This window comes from Ornithodoros turicata, chromosome 4 (assembly GCF_037126465.1).
Source record: "Ornithodoros turicata isolate Travis chromosome 4, ASM3712646v1, whole genome shotgun sequence".
NCBI classification, from domain to species: domain Eukaryota; kingdom Metazoa; phylum Arthropoda; class Arachnida; order Ixodida; family Argasidae; genus Ornithodoros; species Ornithodoros turicata.
In genome coordinates this window covers 77,966,102-77,984,808 of record NC_088204.1, presented here as the reverse complement: position 1 = coordinate 77,984,808, position 18,707 = coordinate 77,966,102, and the positions used below count along the sequence as shown (strand labels likewise).

General features: G+C 47.9%; 1 protein-coding gene across 2 annotated transcripts; it reads left to right on the top strand.

The window, feature by feature from the left end:
• The first annotated feature begins 93 nt into the window (after positions 1–93).
• LOC135391983 (retinal-specific phospholipid-transporting ATPase ABCA4-like) lies at positions 94–17,304 on the top strand. Of its 2 annotated transcripts, XM_064622580.1 has the most exons (20): positions 94–697; positions 752–1,063; positions 1,234–1,461; positions 2,382–2,470; positions 2,595–2,991; positions 3,055–3,243; positions 5,879–6,036; positions 6,129–6,233; positions 7,017–7,134; positions 7,203–7,357; positions 7,470–7,622; positions 8,232–8,448; positions 8,507–8,753; positions 10,208–11,250; positions 11,790–11,915; positions 11,987–12,241; positions 12,326–12,995; positions 14,882–15,055; positions 15,368–15,590; positions 17,046–17,304. In XM_064622580.1, the coding sequence occupies exons 1-20, from the start codon at positions 682–684 to the stop codon at positions 17,268–17,270; spliced, it is 5,100 nt and encodes a 1,699-aa protein (XP_064478650.1). In that variant the 5' UTR covers positions 94–681; the 3' UTR covers positions 17,271–17,304. The 2 variants fall into 2 exon arrangements, with proteins under 2 accessions (XP_064478650.1, XP_064478651.1); XM_064622581.1 differs by lacking the exon at positions 1,234–1,461.
• The last annotated feature ends 1,403 nt before the right edge of the window (positions 17,305–18,707 follow it).

Sequence of the window (18,707 nt, the reverse complement as noted above, 5' to 3'; positions counted from 1 at the left end):
TAGTGACACAGCGGGTGCGTTTTCTTATTCAACTCTGGCAACTCCAAGTTACTCTCAGTCCTCGAAAAATAGCCAGAGTAGCCAGATTAGCGGAAATGACGTCATAACTCTGCTGCGAAAATTAGCCAGAGTAGCCAGGAGTAGCAACTCTTCTCTACTCTGCTCTGAAGAAGGGTAGCCGTCGTTCTGACGTCACACACAAGATAGCAGACGACGATACGTCGTCTGCTACCAACCGTCCTGTTGACAGACAATTTCGGTGGTGTTCAATTTGGAAGTGCAGGACTGGTTAAAAACTGTCGAATATTTTCAAAATCTGCTAGAGTGCACGCATGCGCGGTAAGTTGTGAAACAGGCGGTATGCCACCACTTCCACATCGTCTCGCCCGTCAGGCCAGTCCGCCATTTTCAGCGCAGAGTAACTCTAGCCGTTCGAAAATTACGGTCAAAGGTGGCTACTCTGGAGTCACGTGATGATAAAGTCTCTGACGTCGTTACCCAACTCCTGGCTACCCTGGTGGAATAAGAAAACGCGCACACTGTTAAACGGTGTTACGAAGAAGAAGTGGTATAATATCACGTGAGTCCTTACGACAGATCATTCCACGAGCCAACTAATCTTGCAGAAGATCCCCTGCGCGACGATTACGTTCTCCAGACTGCGCTACGCGCCTCATCAGCATGATGCGATTTAAAAGTAAGGAATGCGACTTATCTGGGAAGTTACGTTGATAACTATTATCCTACACAGCGGCTGCTTTGAAAGAATGCATTTCGGACATCACCTTGGTTGTTTGGAAGTACATCTTTATCGATCGTGCCCGGCGCCACTGGTTCCTGGCTATTCTGGAGCTCAGCTTCATGGTCGTCATGTTCTACGGTGTGTGGGAAGAATCACCTTCGACCTTTTACAAGACACCAGGGAGCGCGGAAGTGGACTTGAAACCCTGGGATCCGCTAGACGCCTTCCCCAACGATTCTCGTGCCATCTTTGCATATGGTCCAAGCAATAGCTTCGCCCAGACACTGGGACATAGAGTCGCCGAAATACTTCACATCCCTGGTGAGTCTGACATTGTGACTGGATCGCTAAAGGACGTAGCACTTACGTTGGGACCAAGCCCTTGTTATACTATATGATCGGAGCTGTAGATATGCAGCTGGTTTTCAACTGTTGACGATAACCTTATCTACGAACATGGGTTCTATGGTTGCCCACTTCCTTTTCGCCAGAGCGGTTCAGTCTCGACACCGAGGATGACCTCAGAGATTTCATTGAAGATGGGCCGGCATCCGAAGGGCAACTCTTAATTGCGGTCTACTTCGACATGACTCCCGCATTAAAGAACTTTACGTACACTGTCATGGTGCAGAACGCGAAATTCTCGCTCAGCCTCATGGAAGACATCAGTCTTGCACGTACTCCAGGCCTGAAGAATGTGACAGATATGAACGAGATAAGTGCGTATATCAATTGCACACGAGACTTGCGTGTGAGGGTGGACAAACGCACAAAGCGCATTTTGTTGATTTAGTGGATGCTGTACATTGCTGCTGGTTAATTGTATACGATTGACGGGGAGGGCCCTGATTATTACCATCAAAATTAATCCGTTTTGAAACGTTGCGCTGTAGATGGCCCCTCGCTTCTTTTATTCCTAGGGTGCCTGTTCGTTTAGTGAACTCTAGCAACTCGAGAGTCAACTCGGGCGAAAATGTCCTGGTGCGGCTCTCGTGACGTCATCGCTCTGGGAGTGACTCCCGTTCTAAAATTCCAGGAATCAACACTAGATGTGCTCGAGGGTCGACTCCCAACGACTCTCTTCTCGAGTCGATCGGAATCGATGACGTACGACGACACTCACATTTCACGAGTGCGACACGCGGGTCGCGCGAGTTGAATAAACGAACAAAACCAGGGTGAAGACACCGCGTCGTCTGCCACGATATGCGCCATTTTGTCTCCAAAGCGCAGCCCGTGTCGCGCTGGCAAAGCTGTGATGAAAGCGTTCTGCAAGCTGAATTTGGTGAAAGCATATGTCGCACACTAAGACTGGCACACCTTACGTGTATAATTACAATTTGGTGAAAGCGGACACAGCATCGAGGCACGGTGATAGCGTTATTATCACAATAGCGTTAATGGAAACCTGGCGGCGTTCACTTCTGCAAGGGGGTGACTCCCCTACACTGATGAAGCTATAGTATTCAGACACTCTATTTACTCTTGCTTACGAATACTGCCCCATCGAGGGCAAAGTTTCAGGGACGCAAACATTGCTGTACTGTCTATCATACCCTGCTTTACACAGCGAGGTTTTGCTCGTGCACCGGGGTGCGTGAAGCGACATTGTGATGACGGACGGTGTTTTCATTTTCAGAGATACTACTTCCCATTGAATCAGCTATAGAGAAGACTTGTACGTCCATGGTCGCCGAACAGAAACGCATAACTTTGCCCAACATAACTGTAAGTATACAGTACGCGCGTGCGCATTACTGTGACATGCATGCATACCAGCACCAGTGAAGGTATCTTAGTCATCTTATTGTGTCGTGTACGAAAGTGTGCACCGGGATCCTACCGCTTTCAGGTTCGCATGCAGCAGTTCCCGTATTACATTGATAACCGTATAGAGGACAACGTGGACAGTAAAGTCTCGACGCTGTCCTTGCGATGGCTGGTAGGATTCACGCTGCCCTTCTGCGCTCTCATCATCGCCGTCACTAATGAGGCTCAGACGGGCCTCAAGGACTTGATGTGGCTCAACGGGTTGTGGAAGTCAGTCTACTGGCTGGGTCATTTCCTCAACGCTCTTTTCATGGTGTTGCCCGCGATCATGCTTATTTTGGTTGCACTGTTCGTGGTACCCAACCACGAGGGCTTTACCTACTACACGTATAGTGACGTCACGCTCGTCTTTGCCTTCCTATTCCTCTTCAGTGTCGTCTCGCTTCTGCATGCCATGGTGCTCTCGGTCTTCTTTAGCCGTAAGTGGTTTCTTGGTGTAGCTTGGTAGACCTTTTTCCTCAATGCTATTTCCTTGTTGCCAGCCGCCTGGGCCATCGCAGCCGCCGTTGTCTACTGGATCTTCACCGCCATGTTTCCCTTCATTGTTTCGAATCAGTTGACCAGGATCGACTCCATGCACGTCTCCCGCAATGTCAAATTATTTACTTCGATATTCCCTTTCATGTCGCTCCACTGGTGCTTCAAGAACGTGGAGAGATACGAAGTGTATCGTAAGCACACGTTATGTATTTACATAATTTAGCCACAACTTTGTTGCCTAGCATATGCCGCTGAAAACGGAGTTTGGAACGGTGCTAAGACGTCCAGCAGTTTTTTTTTTTTGGCAATGAGGCTATATTAACGAGATGTGGGACGTTCGGTAAGATGGGCAGTCACATGACTCACTCTTTTTGTTAGCGGGACCACGACGGAATCCCTCGTTTTACGTAACAACGTGATGTGTACTCTCCTGCGTGACAAGAGGTTCAACCCGCTCGTTAAGACGGTGTCCTCGTAAACACGAAGGAAAATGACGATTAAACCTACTGGGCAGATTGGCCCCGTAGGACACGTGATCCCAAGCAGCACAATGTACTGAAAGTCTAGAGGTGGACGGTATGTGTCTTATCGATGTTCCTTAGTTTCACGAGTCTGTTCAAGGCCTTCCACCTACCCGTCCACCCCTATTGCACCCGACTTTCAGTACATTTTGCTGCTTGGGATATGGCAATGTAATCAAATCCTGTGTAGGTGGTTTGCGACTTCCTGTCAAAATGACGTAAGGGAAGTTGCAATGTGGCATGCATTAACGTTTCCGGTCCGTACTTCTGCTGGGACTAATTCTGGGAGAAGAGGACATAATACCCCTGTCACACGGGCATTTCGATCCTTCTCGAATCCGATCTGCATCGAACTTCCCGAGCACGCTCGAGTTTTGACGCTGCTACACGGCCACTTTCAATGCGCATTGAATGGTTCACCTGTGCAAATGAATAAACGGAACTCATTAATTTCGCGTTTCCTATATAACAGCGATATTAGTGGTAATTTATCGTATACCGATGTAAGCATCATTTGTAGCTTCGCGCGCATGTCCGTCTTAAGTTATGACAGTTCACCGGGGTCGAGGATGCAAATGGCGGCCGTCGAGCCGTCTTGAAATTCTCAATCCTGTTATGGGAACTGTCTTGAGTCAAGCAGGATCAAAGTTCGATCCTGCTTGGAAGCGGCCGTGTAGCACCATCCGATCTGCATTGGGTTCAAGCAGGTTAGGTCGATCAGGATCGAAAATGCCCGTGTGACAGGGGTATTACATGTATCGTATACCCTGGGATCCTGCGCTCTTGGGAAAAATGTCATCAACGTAAACGAAAATTAAACTAAGGGGCGTAGGTAATAATGTCACCAAATACCGTGCTGTGTACTTACCATGTGTATCGCTGAAGACACAGCTTCGTCTCGAACTAAAAGGAAACAACTACTTGCGTACTATGCTGAGGGTGCGGAAGATTGCTAAAATACCGCCTGTAGATTTTGTTGTGCCATATCTGAAATGTTGCTTGTTATCTTTGTTATCAGAAGCGTCAAATTGACCGTGTTTGCAAACAAAAGATCGCGTTTTGAAAGCGCACGCCAAACTAAAGCGAAACATGGACGATGTGTCACAAAATCTAAACTCTGTCATAAGAAAAGTACGCGGTGTTTGGTATAGTACCGTCCTTCTTTTGGAGGCAGGCGTTCGCAGGCGAACTCATCGTGGTTGTCGTTTAAGCCGAAGCTTAGCTTTACTCCAATTGAGTGAAATTTCGGATCGGAAGTTCGAAGACACAGCGCACATAGCTCAATTTCTCAACTATAAAACCACCCACTCTTCTACTTTACCCCCAAAAAGCGCGGAAAAAGTAGACCACGTCATTTTGACCAGCTCCGGTGGCGCAGCGGTAACGCGTGCGCTTGGAGACGGGGGTTCCGCGGTTCGAATCCGCGGGCCGGCTGTGCCGTCTGGGGTTTTTCCTGGGTTTCCCTCAGATGTGTAATAGGCGTATGCCGGCACAGTTCCCCTGAAGTCGGCCCATGGACGCAGCTATCCTCCCCCCGAGCGGATTCCGCTCGGTCTTCCACTTCACCCTTTCCTCCTCTCCACTATCTTTCCCTTCCCGAGAAACATGCCGCCTAATCAGCCAGGCAGACCTCTCGGGTTCCTCCCAACGACACTCCTCCTCCTCCTCCTCCTCCACATCATTTTGAAACTCTGCCATTGGCTACAGTAACGTTTAAAGCCAGTTGGTCTCCGAATAAGTTAGCAAGCGGAGTGACAATAACAATATACAGGGTGTCCCAGCTAACTGCAAACATATTTAAAAAATATATATAACACTTTTTCCAAGATGAAATCAATTGCAATACAGCATATGCTGAAGGACTTTGCTAATGCCCTAGGAGGGCATTAGCAAAGTCCAAAGACAATGTCTTAATTAACTTTCATTAATTAACTTTTTAATTAAAAAATCTACAAAGTTGTCCCAATGAGAACATCTGTTCCTTTCGGTCACCTGATATCGTAGCCGTTTTCAGAACAAAAATCCGTTCGATAGATCGCCCGCAAAAAATTCGTGAAGGAACGCCATTTTTTTCTTTATTTTGTTCATTGCGCTTCTTAGAAGACGCGTCTTTCCTTCACCCCCAATGTGACAGACAACGATAACAGACAAACACAAACACACGGTCTCGAGACCGTATTTGTGTTTGTCTGTTATCGTCCTCTACCTTGTCTCGGGTTTTCAAGTCATGAAACGAGAATCTTCGTAATGAAGAACTATATTCAGGAACTGTTGGTCCTATATATTCCCGTGTATTCATGCGCAGGCATCGGCGCGAAGTGGACCAACTTTTACAATAGGATGATCGTACGCGAAGACATAAGCATTGCGGAAGTGATGCTCCTAGGAATTATCTCAGTCTGTGTTCAAGTGATCGTGTTATGGCGCCTTGAGACGCCGAAGACATACTCTGTCGCCACGAGGGTAAGGACGCGTGTGTGTGCTGTTCTAATTCCTGCGATCCCCCTGCTGTGCATAAGCGCTAGTTTTAATACTGCCTGCAATCGTCCTTTTAGTTCGACAACTTTGAAACAGCCGATGACGCTGCCGATGAGCTTCCGTTAATTGACCCGGATGCTCGTCCCTTGCCGTCCGTCGTAGAACTGCAGAATGTCACTAAGGTGAGCAAAGGCATGCGCATGTGGGTGCGCGACAGCGTCATGGTTACGTGCAGGCTTCTGGCTGAGATTTGAGGATGCTTCGTACTCATAGTGCGTGTGGGGAGCTTTCAACCTTTTTGCGTGTATTTTCTTTTACCATTTTGCCGCATGATGTTTTATGTGGCAAAACGCATGACCATGACTCATGACGCATATGGCTAATGGAGGACACCACACTTCATTCGACGTTCCACCACTAGGGGCAACGTGCATATAGGGAGTGACGTGACGTAACGTTCACGTGACGTTAAACGAGCGCCTTTGGCCGCCATTGTGGTGGTCACTTTTTCGGCGCAGCTGCCGAGATTATCTAGCATTTGATCGAAAACGAAGCTTCGAATGGTGTTTTGAAATTCGGTCGCGTTTGTACCCTTCTTTTATCCCGAAGTCACTTCTCCATTTTCGTTCTGACATTTTCTTTTATGAAAACTATGGTTGTTGCATCGGAAAATAGTGCAGTTTGTCATCTTTCAATGCCGCTAGCGCGAAAAGTCACCACGAGTGGGAGGAGCTTACGAGCATGCCACGTCACTGCCACGTCACAATGTGACGTAGGTGAAACCTCCCTATAGAAACTGTCTGTTACACGTAATTTAGTACCTTGTTGAATAAGATAGCGTGGTGTCGGGTAGATATATGTATCACCACACGAACAAGGCACGATATAGATAGAGCACAGCGTGGCTCGGTAACTGGGTGGGACCTGTTTAAGACGCCACTTGCATAGATGCTTTTGGTACACAGATGACAGGTCATTGTCACGAGCTGAATAACTTAAGCGTGACAACCTACGACAAAGAAATCACCGTCTTCTTGGGTGCGGCAGACAGTGGGCACAACGCTGTACTTGATATCATGGTCGGTGAGTGCAGCACCGCGATGACATTGATGGAGAAAAAACATTGACTTGGATGTCCTTGCTACCTTCAGGGAAGCGGAGGCCTGACGAAGGACAGGTACTGGTCTGCAGCATTAGTGTCATCTCCAGCCTCGAGATGGTTCAGAAGTTGGTCAGCTTTTGTCCGAAGTACAGCGTTTCCTTTTCTGACCTCACATTTCAAGAAAATCTGCAGTTCTTTGCTCTGGTGAGAAATCAGTTCAAATCAGTTCATTCATCGCCATTCGAGATTCGGCTTTTCATTTGCATTTTTCGTTGTCACGCGAATAGTATAGCGGAGTTTCACCTTGTCAGTGCAGTTGCGACTGAGCTACCCCAAAGCTCGTACAGCAGTTGCGAGACTCATCAGCGATATGAACTTGGAACCTATCAAAAACGTGGTCGTCAGCACACTGAATGACAGCAAGCTGAGGCTGCTGAATGTGGCTATTGCTATGGTCGTCGCTTCTGAGGTAAACAATCGATTGATGTCCCATAGGGAAGGTAATTAGCAAAGTATATTGTCAATTGCTAATCAGTTCCATCTGATGTCTCGCGTACTGTCTTGCATTATACAGGGTGCTTTTTGAAGCCTTTTTAATAAGTTTTATAAAAAAGCTACAAGAGCAGCATAGATGTCGTTTTCGCAGTTGAGCTGCACGGCCATGAGGGCAACCTCTGGAAGAGAGTACGTAACTACAACATGACTGATAACCTGAAAACTTCCGGTACATGTCATAGCTGCCGCGCAATCTGTATGAGCTCTAAAATAAAATACGCGTGTGGTAATATAAATATGCTATATGGGATAAATATGCATGCAAAATAAGTGTGATCGGTGACACTGTTCCTTACTACTTGCTTCTGTCCATTCTCGTCGTCCATTATCGCTTTATGAGCATTTATCCGGGACCCTCCTCACGTAAGTCCTCCTCATTCATATGACGTCATTGAGCTTCCGATGCCTCCTTCTGTCCATCGTCTAGAAGGTGTCCGGACGCTAACCCTATCGCACGCCTCTTTTGAACTGCTCTGCTCAGACTTGAACTTTATATTCTGGTCATGCGAACACTTTGGTGCAGGTGCGTGTCATAATACTGCAAGAGCCGACATGGAACATGGACCTCGAGACTCGCCAAGATGTCTGGGAAATGTTGCTGGCGCTAAGTCGTAAGATGAGCATCGTGATGGCGACACAAGACGCGGAGGAGGCCAACATCCTGGGCCATCGCATCGTCATCATGCGTAAGGGCACCATCGTATGTTGCGGATCTCTGGCCTGGATTCGTGAAAAGTTTGGTAAGCCAGCCCTGCTCAGCCTCGGCGCATCAGTCACTCGTCTCCATTCTGTTTGAAGGCACTGGATACGTCTTGCACATCACTAAGGGTGCCAAGTATAGTCAACGCTCGATCGAAAAATGCATCAGGAAGCACATGGGTGTCGTATCGATGTGCATAAACGATGACGCAACCGCTGTCTACATTCTCGGTCTTGTGCCTGTGCCCCATAGAATAATAGCCCTTCTGGAAGAACTGGAGGACAGGACTGCAGCTATTGCATCCCTTAGTGTCAGTGTAACCTCTCTCGAGGACATTTTCGTCAGGTAGGTGGATATATTGGCATGATCTTGGGAGGAAAGTGAATATCTTCTCTATAGGCGTTTTGAGCAGTTGTATGCTTTGTTGAGCCACGAGTTTCTGTATTGAACGCAAGACACAGAAAAGCGTCGTTACGTGGGCCACTTGTACAAAAACGTTTGCGTTTAGGGCAGACATGTACAAGATACTCAAAAATGTATTTAAGATAAGAGAATAAATACTGACGTTAGAATGTAATTAATATAGAGTATAGATACATGAAAATTAAAGTAATTAAGATAGAGTACAAAATACTTCAAAACGTATTTGAAATACAATTAAGATACTATTTATGCTTGAACGCAAAATATCACCAGTCACTGGTCAATGCGGCATGTCGCCGCTATGTGACAGGAATCACCTAAACTCCGTGTATTACGCAAGTCGTCCCTGTGTGATAGGACTCATCTAAGCACAAGTCCCCAAAAGATGACAAAGAGACACCACATAACTCCACAAGGTATATGTGACCCAGAACAAAGCAAACTTTAGCAGGTCCCACAGGGCACACATAACAGAACCCTCACTTACAAAGGATTAATACACACGGGACAAGATCTCTAAATGGATACATCCAAGAAGGGCCAATGTCCGGGTCCAGTCCGAGGGACTCAGGAAATTTCCATTTAACAAGCAAGATAATGAAAAGACGAGACACAAAGTTTGAGGGGAGATCCAAAACATGTAGTTAGAGTATTGAGTAGAAAATACCATAAAATGTATTTTAAATAGAGTACAAATATACAAAACAAAAAGTATTGAGTAGAGTACCAAAATACCGCAAATTGTATTTAAAATACAGTATTTTAAATACAATACTCCAAATACGTACAAGTCTGGTTTAGGGACATCACCTTGAATGCCATGATGGCGTTCGCAAACAGCTGTGACGATGACTATGGCGTGTTGCTCGGACAATCTGCAAGTTTAGCACTGGTATCAAGTACTAGGTTCGCACCAGTAACTAGAAGGAAATATGTCATCAGAGAGCTTCTGTTGCACTGGAAATATGCAGTAGAGCGCAACTGTGTAAAATTACTGTATTGTCGTGGTGTCGTCTAAGAGTCACAAGAAACACAGGAGTCATATTGTTCGTGTATGAACGTATCGCCGAGTTTTGTTTCACAACAATCTTCTACAGCTGTCTTCATGCTATACTCAGAATAACAGTGCTGTTCTTAATATTTGCATCTTCTGCTTTAGTGAAAGGTGCAAAATTTGTTTTCTTGTTTTGGGTCGAAGTGACCATGCAAAGCACCATGTGAAGATGTTAAGCAGCCATTCGCGCCTGTAATTTAAAGCCTAGTTCGTCCAAGCAACTTCAGATTTGCAACATATTCGTAGGACGTATAGAGATCACATATCAACGCACTTTGCTTTATGTGGAGGTGGTGCATAAAAAGGATATATTCCATTGCAGAATCGCTTCGGGTAGCAAAATCCAAAAGCCAGAAACAGTCGACATTGAATCACCCGGAACACCAGAAGCCATTCCAACCCCTTTAGAACGATCTCTAGTGCTGGGCAAAGAGGAGCCCCACGCGAAGTTTGCAGCGTCACTTGCTGGAAAATGGAAGGTGGAACAGATATTCAATGTTCAGATGGGCTATGCTACTTTCTTCGCCGTTGTTCAATGCCTCCTTCACAAGCGCTTCCTAGGCTGGCGTATGCGTAAAACTGCACACCTATATCGCTACTTCTTCCCAGTCCTACTAGTTTTCCTCTCAAAGCTACTCGAGTATCTCCTGATACGATCGACGCCTGAAGTCCCCCGAAGTAGTCTTTCTTACAACTCGAGCGCGTTGCTTCGAAATAGTCACGGCTTTATTCACCACGCCGTATCCAATGAGACCAGCTTCATTCATGACCACTTGGAGCCACTTATGAGACTCGATGGCATACACACCTTATGGATTTCGGACAATAGCTCTCTAGAAGACATAATTTCCTTCAATCAAAGCACTACGGGGCCGTACTTCAATCCGTACCAGTTCGGCGTTTCAGTATCGGATAATTTGGTGACGCTGTGGTACAGTGGCAAGGGTACGGCGAGAACGGCCCTAATCATCACCGATCTATACTACTCGTCTCTGTTGAGAGTTGCGACCGGAAGAAAGGAAGCGCGCTTCCAGTTCGTCCACAAGCTGGATGAAGACCAGATCAAGCAACAAGTGACAGAAATCAAGTTTGGCCGCGCCTTCAGGACCCGCCTTCTGTCGGAGCAGTTGTTCATGTCCTTCTATATTCCTATGTCCGCCTGTTTTCATTCGGCGAGCTTCGTCTTCATCCCATTGGATGAACGCGTCAGCAAAGCCAAACTCCTCCAGCTCATGACCGGAGTGTCCGGACTGACGTACTGGCTGACCAATTTGATGTTCGATGCCGTTTTGGAGATTCCCACTGCCATCATATTCGCGACGGTAGTCTGCTTTGACCTGGTGTACGTCAGCCTTTCTGAAGTTGGTAAGTCCTCCTTCGCTTGTACTGCTAGCTGCTATGGTATCTGGGCGTTAGCATTATCGATTGCGGCGTCGTTGGTGTGAACTAGACAGACTTGGTGTTTGTAGTTTTACGTTCTCGCTGTCCTGCATGGTTTTAAGACTCGCGTGCAACGTCATGAATGCGCTTAGTTTGTAATCTGCAAAGTAGAGACCACAGAAGCAGCGACATGTCCAATGAAACACCTTTTCGGGCTCATGAGACACTTGAGAACTAAATACCTAAAGCCTTAATCCTTAAAGACCTAAAATCGCAACACGCTGCGTTAAACGCACAAATGCTAAGCACACAAACGATGTAAGCACGCAACACACACTGCAACCACACAACAAAGCGCGATAGATAGCAGTTTTACTATAAAACTTATTCATAGTCTAGCGCTTTGTGGTGTGTTGTGTTGCATATGTTTGCCTTAAATATTTCAGCGCTTCAAATTGGTCGTCCTAAAAGCGACGTGTAGAATGTGAATGTTCAGCTTGTTTGATGCGTTTCTTGCTTTGCAGGAGTCACCGTGTTGCTGTTTTTCTTCTATGCGCTCTCATCTACCTCGATGGCGTACTTGTTTACATTTCTATTCGACAATCCTGCATCATGCTTCATCACTGTTGCCCTGATTTTATTTGCTTCAGGTACGGCTTTCCAGAAGTCTATCCGCCTCCTAAATAACAACCAGCTGACAATGAATTTGATAACGCCGCAGGCGTCTCTGGAACCCACTGTGTGTACGCCCAGAGCCTGGTGGCCGGTTGGGTGCCGGACCTACTCCTATTCGTCGGCGGTTATTTCGGTCGCTTATTCCCGTCATACCACTTGACCTGGGGCGCCATGAAGGCGACATCCATGCGGAGTGGTATGCTGGTCTGTGCACAAGGCGGAGATGTCCTTGACCAGTGCTGCACCGTTCCGGCGATAACCTTTTGGATACCTGTGCTTGGCGAGTGCTGCACCAGCAAAGGTGAGGGCCTCAACGATGCAAAATATGGCCTGGTGCTTCAGTGCCCCAAACGCATAAAGCTCGCCTTACACTTGCCTTTTCCAGCGCTTCCGAGGGTCGCCATTCTTTCCCTTTATTACCTGGGAAGCGGCAGTCATCTCTTGTTCCTATTTCTCCAGACCTTATTGTTCATCGTGGTCCTAGCAATGCTGGACTCGTCGCTGCGCCAGAGCGTCGCTAGCCACTGGGGCCATGCACGGCCTCTGAAGTATCAGCCTGAGCTACAGAAGTCTGTTCTAAAACAGAACGTAGAACGTGAAGCCGCGTTGGCCAAATACATTGTTCGCACACACGAACGGCTGGAATGGGCGCTGGTGGCCGTTGACCTCGTGCAATGGCATCCTTTTGCGCCATGTACTGCCGTTCAGGACGTTTCTCTCGCTGTCAGGCAAAACGAATGCATCGGCATTCTGGGGGTCCCCTGCACGTCCGGGAAGAACTCCCTACTGAGTGTGCTTGCCGGCGAGTCGCAACTTGTGAGCGGGGAGGCGTACATGCCCAACCTGTCACTCCTGAATAACCTCACGGCGTGGCAGACGCGAGTGGGTTACTGCCCGCAGGAAGGAGGCCTTCTGCCATTTTTGACGGCGCATGATACGGTTGTGATGTTTGCGAGACTTCGAGGGATCCCCGTGAGCGAGGCAGTGGACGTTGCCAAGCTGCTCTTTGGTCTGCTTGACTTGGGAAATCCGAAACAACCATGTGGTTCTTTCAGGTTAGTTGATGTTGCAATGAGTTAACTAGGGTTGTGTATTGTGCCCCATGGGGGGTATGGTATGCCCCAGACATAACCTGCTACGAAATTCGTGAACTTGAAAGAACTGATGTTCTGAGGCTGGAACAACATAGAAGGGACAAATACATACAAAGCCTCAATTTGCCTAAGAAATTAACGGTGAAAGATGAAAGATCCAGAGAGATGTGGGTTCGAGTCCTACAGCTGGCTAACCTTTTCAGTGACTTTCATCTTTCATTCGTGAACTTCACACGTGAAGTTGTGTATCGCTTGTTTAGAGGGATGGTCGCACCAAGAAACCCATCTACGAAAAATATACCATTGTGTTCGACATCGTCGACAATCTTCGTGTCTATTTTTTTTGTTCGAAAAGTGCTTAGATATTAAATAAACGAATTATAAAAATGCTCCGGCGACAACGAGAGCAGCGTGACGTCACTCCCTTTTCTACGTCACTTCCCTTCAGTATGTACCTCAACCAACTACCCGGCTTCAACCCTCTTGTTTCGTCACTCCCTAACAGGAGGAGAGAGCGAAGGGCGCCATCCCGACGCCCGTACCGCTGCGGTATCCCTCTTCTCAGGGCCGTGCTCTGATTGGTGGTGTATGGAATGACGTCTTCGCCTGCCTTTAGAAAGGAAATTCCGCCATGCTCTCAACATCCGGTGTCTTGCTCTTGTCATGTATTCGATCGGATAGCAGTCAAACTGGTCCTCTATATCATGTGGGATTTTAGATACCGCGGTCAGTGGTCAACGGGGAATAGACTTCTGTTCGAGAAACGTCGTCATAACGTTGGTAGACAGATTAAAACCGAAACAACTCGGAAGAGGAGGGCTAGGTTCCACGAATGGGCACTTGTTCGCTGCCTCCTATTGAAAGAAAAGTAGGACCGAAGGTCACGTCCCTTCCAGGGGGCCATCGTAATCCCCTCAAGACCGTGGCTTTCACGTGCGACCTTGTTCGCCTCTAGCTTAGAGCGTAGTTCAAGTCTACCAAATTGGTGGCGCTGTCGAACACTATGACGTCATTTGTTTGCAAACAGGGAGAGGCATATAAAATGACAATGACACCACAGTCTTGAAATGGACTGGAATGGATGCGACGGTCCCTTTAAAGGTATTATGAACTCTACCAAACTATCTCGGCACTAAGAGGCGATTTTAATTTGTTGGCTGTGACACCCTTTGTATAGATGAATCCGATAGGTCCGCATCCAACGAATACGGTCACTGTTACCTCTGCTCGGTTCCGCGGTAGGTCGGTCGGTCCACCACTGTTTTGTCAACGTGAGCACCGCATTTATCTTCGTATTTTAGTCTTTATCCCAGAAAGCACGTGCAGAAAGAAAGGTGCCCGCGTGCTTTGTGGACTAAATGCCTACGCTGTGTGCTGTCGTCGTCAGACAGAAAGTGAGTTGCAGCAAGATCGTGGGAAACCGCGTCACATGAATGACACGTAGAAGTATGTTGCACGGCCCCAAATTTCTATCCAACATTTTAGGCCATATTACCAACTCGCGTCTGGTCGTCACTTTTTCTCGCTTCGTTTAGACTGCTCTCTGACCAAGAGCAGATGACGTTATGTGTACCTCTGCGTTGGCTTCTGATTAGGTGCTACAATTCTTCAAATGTCGTAACAATGAATAGGGGTATCTGGATGGCGGTACGTCTACTCTCCAGTATACGAAGAAAGTGCGTTTTTTAATTAACGCTGCATCCGTTATGGAGGAGAAGCGTTGAACAAGAATTACGAAGCGTAGAAGAATATTAAACCTATTAGAACCGTAACTCGATACTTACCTCCTTTAAGGAGAGAAAAAGAATACTATCATACGTGTGATTAAGTTGCGCTTTTGATTACAGCTCCAGTGACCGGAGGAAAGTATCCTTGGTGATCGCTATCTTGGGTTCTCCTTCAGTCCTCCTACTGGACGACCCATGCCACGGCATCGACCCTATTGGACGCACACGGATACGACGGTTGCTGAAGTCTATACATGAGTGTGACAAGATGCCCATCATTATAGCTATGAAATGGTGAGATGTGGCAGCCCTAATCCACACCTGTTGGCGCACAAGAAGTCAGATATTACGTTAAACATGTCCCAGCTTTAATTTTGTGTTTTCGCTGACACGGGTGGACCTCCCAGCAAGATAGTAGGGTACCATGACCTGGCCATACAGCTTCCCCAAGAGAATTAGCCATTTACTATGACCTGTTGTGTTACTCTTTGCGATGTTCAGCCTGCTGTACTGTCACGAAAATGAGGGTCATCTGTGGGCCCCCGCGAGTTGTGGGTGTACTGGCAATCGACTGACGTAGTACATTCTTAACCATCCCGTCAATAGGGCAGAACCTGACGCAACATTTCTGGACCGTGTGGCCGTCATGGAGTCTGGAAAGATAGAGGCGATCGCGTCTATTCAGGAACTTTCAACCAACTTCGGGCGTGGCGTTAGCATTACGGTGCAAGTGCCTCCTCGGAGCGCAGAGTATCAAGTCCTCCAGCGTGAAATCACCGAGGCTATGAGGAGAACCTTTCGTACCTGCGAGTTGTACTCCTGTCATCAGGTAAGTTCCTCTACGGGGCATAAGTGACCCAAAGGAGGGACCTGCTGGAGAGCATGAAGCGTTCCCAAATAGAGTACAGTATTTCCCAGGAAGGCCGTGAAGCCCCCCCCCCCCCCTTCCCTTTGGTTTCGGCGGATCCGCGATTGTAGATCCATCCATCCAACCAAGGAAGAGCACCTGCTATCGCGCCCAACCGTTTTGGTCTCACGTACGAGCGTCATGTTTGTGTTCTACCCAGGGCTGGCGAGAGGGTGGGGCAGCCGGGGATGGTGCCCAGTGGCCTGGGTCACGTCGGGGGCCCGCGGGACCCAAGGCCTTTTTTTTCCTCTCGCCAGTCCTGGTTCTACACACGTCATACTACCAGATAAAGCCATTGCTTTTAGAGGTTCTTGCTTTCGTAATTCACAGCGATAAAGGGATTCTCGTCTCTGAGACGGACGTGTATTGCGCTGCTGATAGGAGGTCGTCGTTTCGTACTTCGACGCCTCGTGACTCCCCTGGCTACCCGCCAATGAACCGCTGACATTGTCCCCCCAGCCATGCTGAGCAGAGTTCATCCAGCGCTCGCTTTCCGCATGACTCGACATACCTCTCGTCAAGATGCCGCATTAGTTCATCGAATGCATCTTTACTTGTCTTCTTAGTCATCTTTACTTGTCTCAAGCGTTACCGCTTGAGACAAGTTGACTCGCCCCCCAATGCAGCCACTGCGGTGCTGTAGGAGATCTAGAGCACATTCTTCTCCATTGCCCCCACTACCAACCTTCCCGAATCGTACTCTCCGGAACCCTTAACGAGCTAGACTCTCACTCCGTCCCTGTCCCAAAATTGCTTGGTCCCTGGCCACATCCAGCCCACCAGCGCTCTGCCCTCAAAGCTCTGTTCATCTTTCTGGATACCATAGGACTTGTATCTTTATTGTGAAGGGGCTCATTATTTCATTGCCCCCCTCACCACCAGCAATGGGGTAGAGTATCGCCCCTTGCGATGAAGCTCCCCATTCATCATCTTGCAATAAAGTTGTTTGTTGTTAAGAGGATTACGTAGGCTGTTACACTGGCGTGCACGGGTTGGACGTATATTATCCTGATACAGAACATCGGCATCGAGAAGGGATTATAACATGTACCCACAAAATTTCACGGGTTCCGCTTTGCGTTCACAGCAAACATTGGTTACAAAGATGCGTTTTTTTCCCCCTTAGATCGCGCCTTTTCACCATGCTTCTACTGCAAGTTGTTTGCTGCTGGTAGCATTTGCGGACTTCCAGTGTTACGTTCCCCACACAGCTGTTTCTTCTCAGATTCTTTTCGCTCTTTTATCCTCAGGCACTGCCGGCACTTCGCGGCGCCCATAATAATGGTTGATTGAGTGATTGGTCATGATGACTTGAGCTCCCCTACTTAACGCTACTAACAGTAGTGAGACGTAATGCTGTTTGAACAATTATTGCAGGGCCTTCTCACTTACCACGTGCGGAAGGTATCTGACAAATGGAACGTGGTGTTCAAGAAGATGATCGCACTGAAGAGCAAGTTCCACTTGCAGGATTTCTACGTGAGCGACATGACGCTGCAAAACGCCTTCTCTCAGCTCACCACGAGACACCTGTATGGCACCGGCAGAACAGGAGCGACCTATAGCCCCTCCATCCGCCGTGCGAGCGCGGCAGATATTTAAATACCTACTGAATATATTTATACTCTTCATGCAAACCGAATGTCTCTGTCTACGCATGCCTCATTTTTCGACAGTCTTTGCTCGCGTTCGAACACTTCGTAAAAGGAGTGGCTCCAACCCTGTCTCTCTGGTCTCTGCAACTGGTTGCCATTGTGTGACGTGGATGACTGCGACGGCAAGTTTAGGCTTATGGGCATGTTTCCATAAGCTATGACTTGGGGTCCTGCTGTACATAGTGGGAAGGTGAATGCGCTCCTGCTGAATAAATGAAAACACTCGTACAAAGGGGCTCCTGCATCGAGCCCTGGTATGGCAGCAGTTCGCGGATTGCATGTGCAATACACGTGCACATGAGCTTCATGTCGTCGATTGGGTTATAGCGTCGTGCGCCATAGTGTCGGACTTGTGGGAAGGCCAATCCGTTCACAAGTATGATGAATAGGGTCCCGTTTTGCCTGGAAAGGTCCGAAGTTGGGTTGGGGTTAGGTTAGGTTGGGTTCGATCCCACCGTACAATCTTGTATGGCCCCGCGAAGCAAAATTTCGAGTTTTCGCGGAAGGCACGTAGCTTCGGAATCTGCACCAAATGAGGAGGAGACGGGTGCAGGGACACTTGCGTTGTGCTTGCAGATCGCGTTCAATCGCTCAGAAATGGCGGAGAACATGCACGAACTCCGGAAACTCCGTAGTTCTCTGGAAAGAACTTGCTTTGAATGTTCCTGTATGTTTGGTATATGGAAGACACAATTCGCATATCAACGGTGGGGAAGGGGGGGGGGGGGTCTCTGTGGATGCCCAGTGTTTCCTTCCTGAGACACCTATGCTAACAAGCAGGCCTAGTCCACTGTCAGTGGCAGCGCATCTTTAGTGTTATGTCCGTTGAGACAAACCACAAGCGGATAGACTGGGTAGACTCAGCACACAGGACAGACAAGACAACACACGTGCTCGTGTCCTGTCTGTTCTGTTTGCTGCGTCGTCTTGTGTTTTTGCTGCTGCTCTACATTATGATCACGATGCGTCCTATAGTACTGCAAGTTAGCTCGATCGGGTGATCGACTTCGTTGACGTTCTGGCTGGTGAAAGCGTTTATTCTATTAGGAAATTTCCCTGAGGATACAGGAGCCCGCCACGGTCCACGGTGTACATGGGTGAAAAAACTAAGCCATAAGAGTATGGGTTAGACCTACAGCGTAAAGGCTGATAATGTGACTAGGACTCGAAACCGTACTGATAAGGGGGGGGATATGTTTATTAAGAAAAAGAAAGGAAAGGGAAAGGGTGCTGATAAGGGTCGAACCCACCCAAGCAGCACAATGTACCGAAAGTCGAGTGCAACAGGGGTGGACGGTATGCGTCTTATCAATGTTCTTTAGTTTCACCAGTTCGTTCAAGGTCTTCCACCTACCCGTCCACCCCTATTGCACAGATTGTGTGG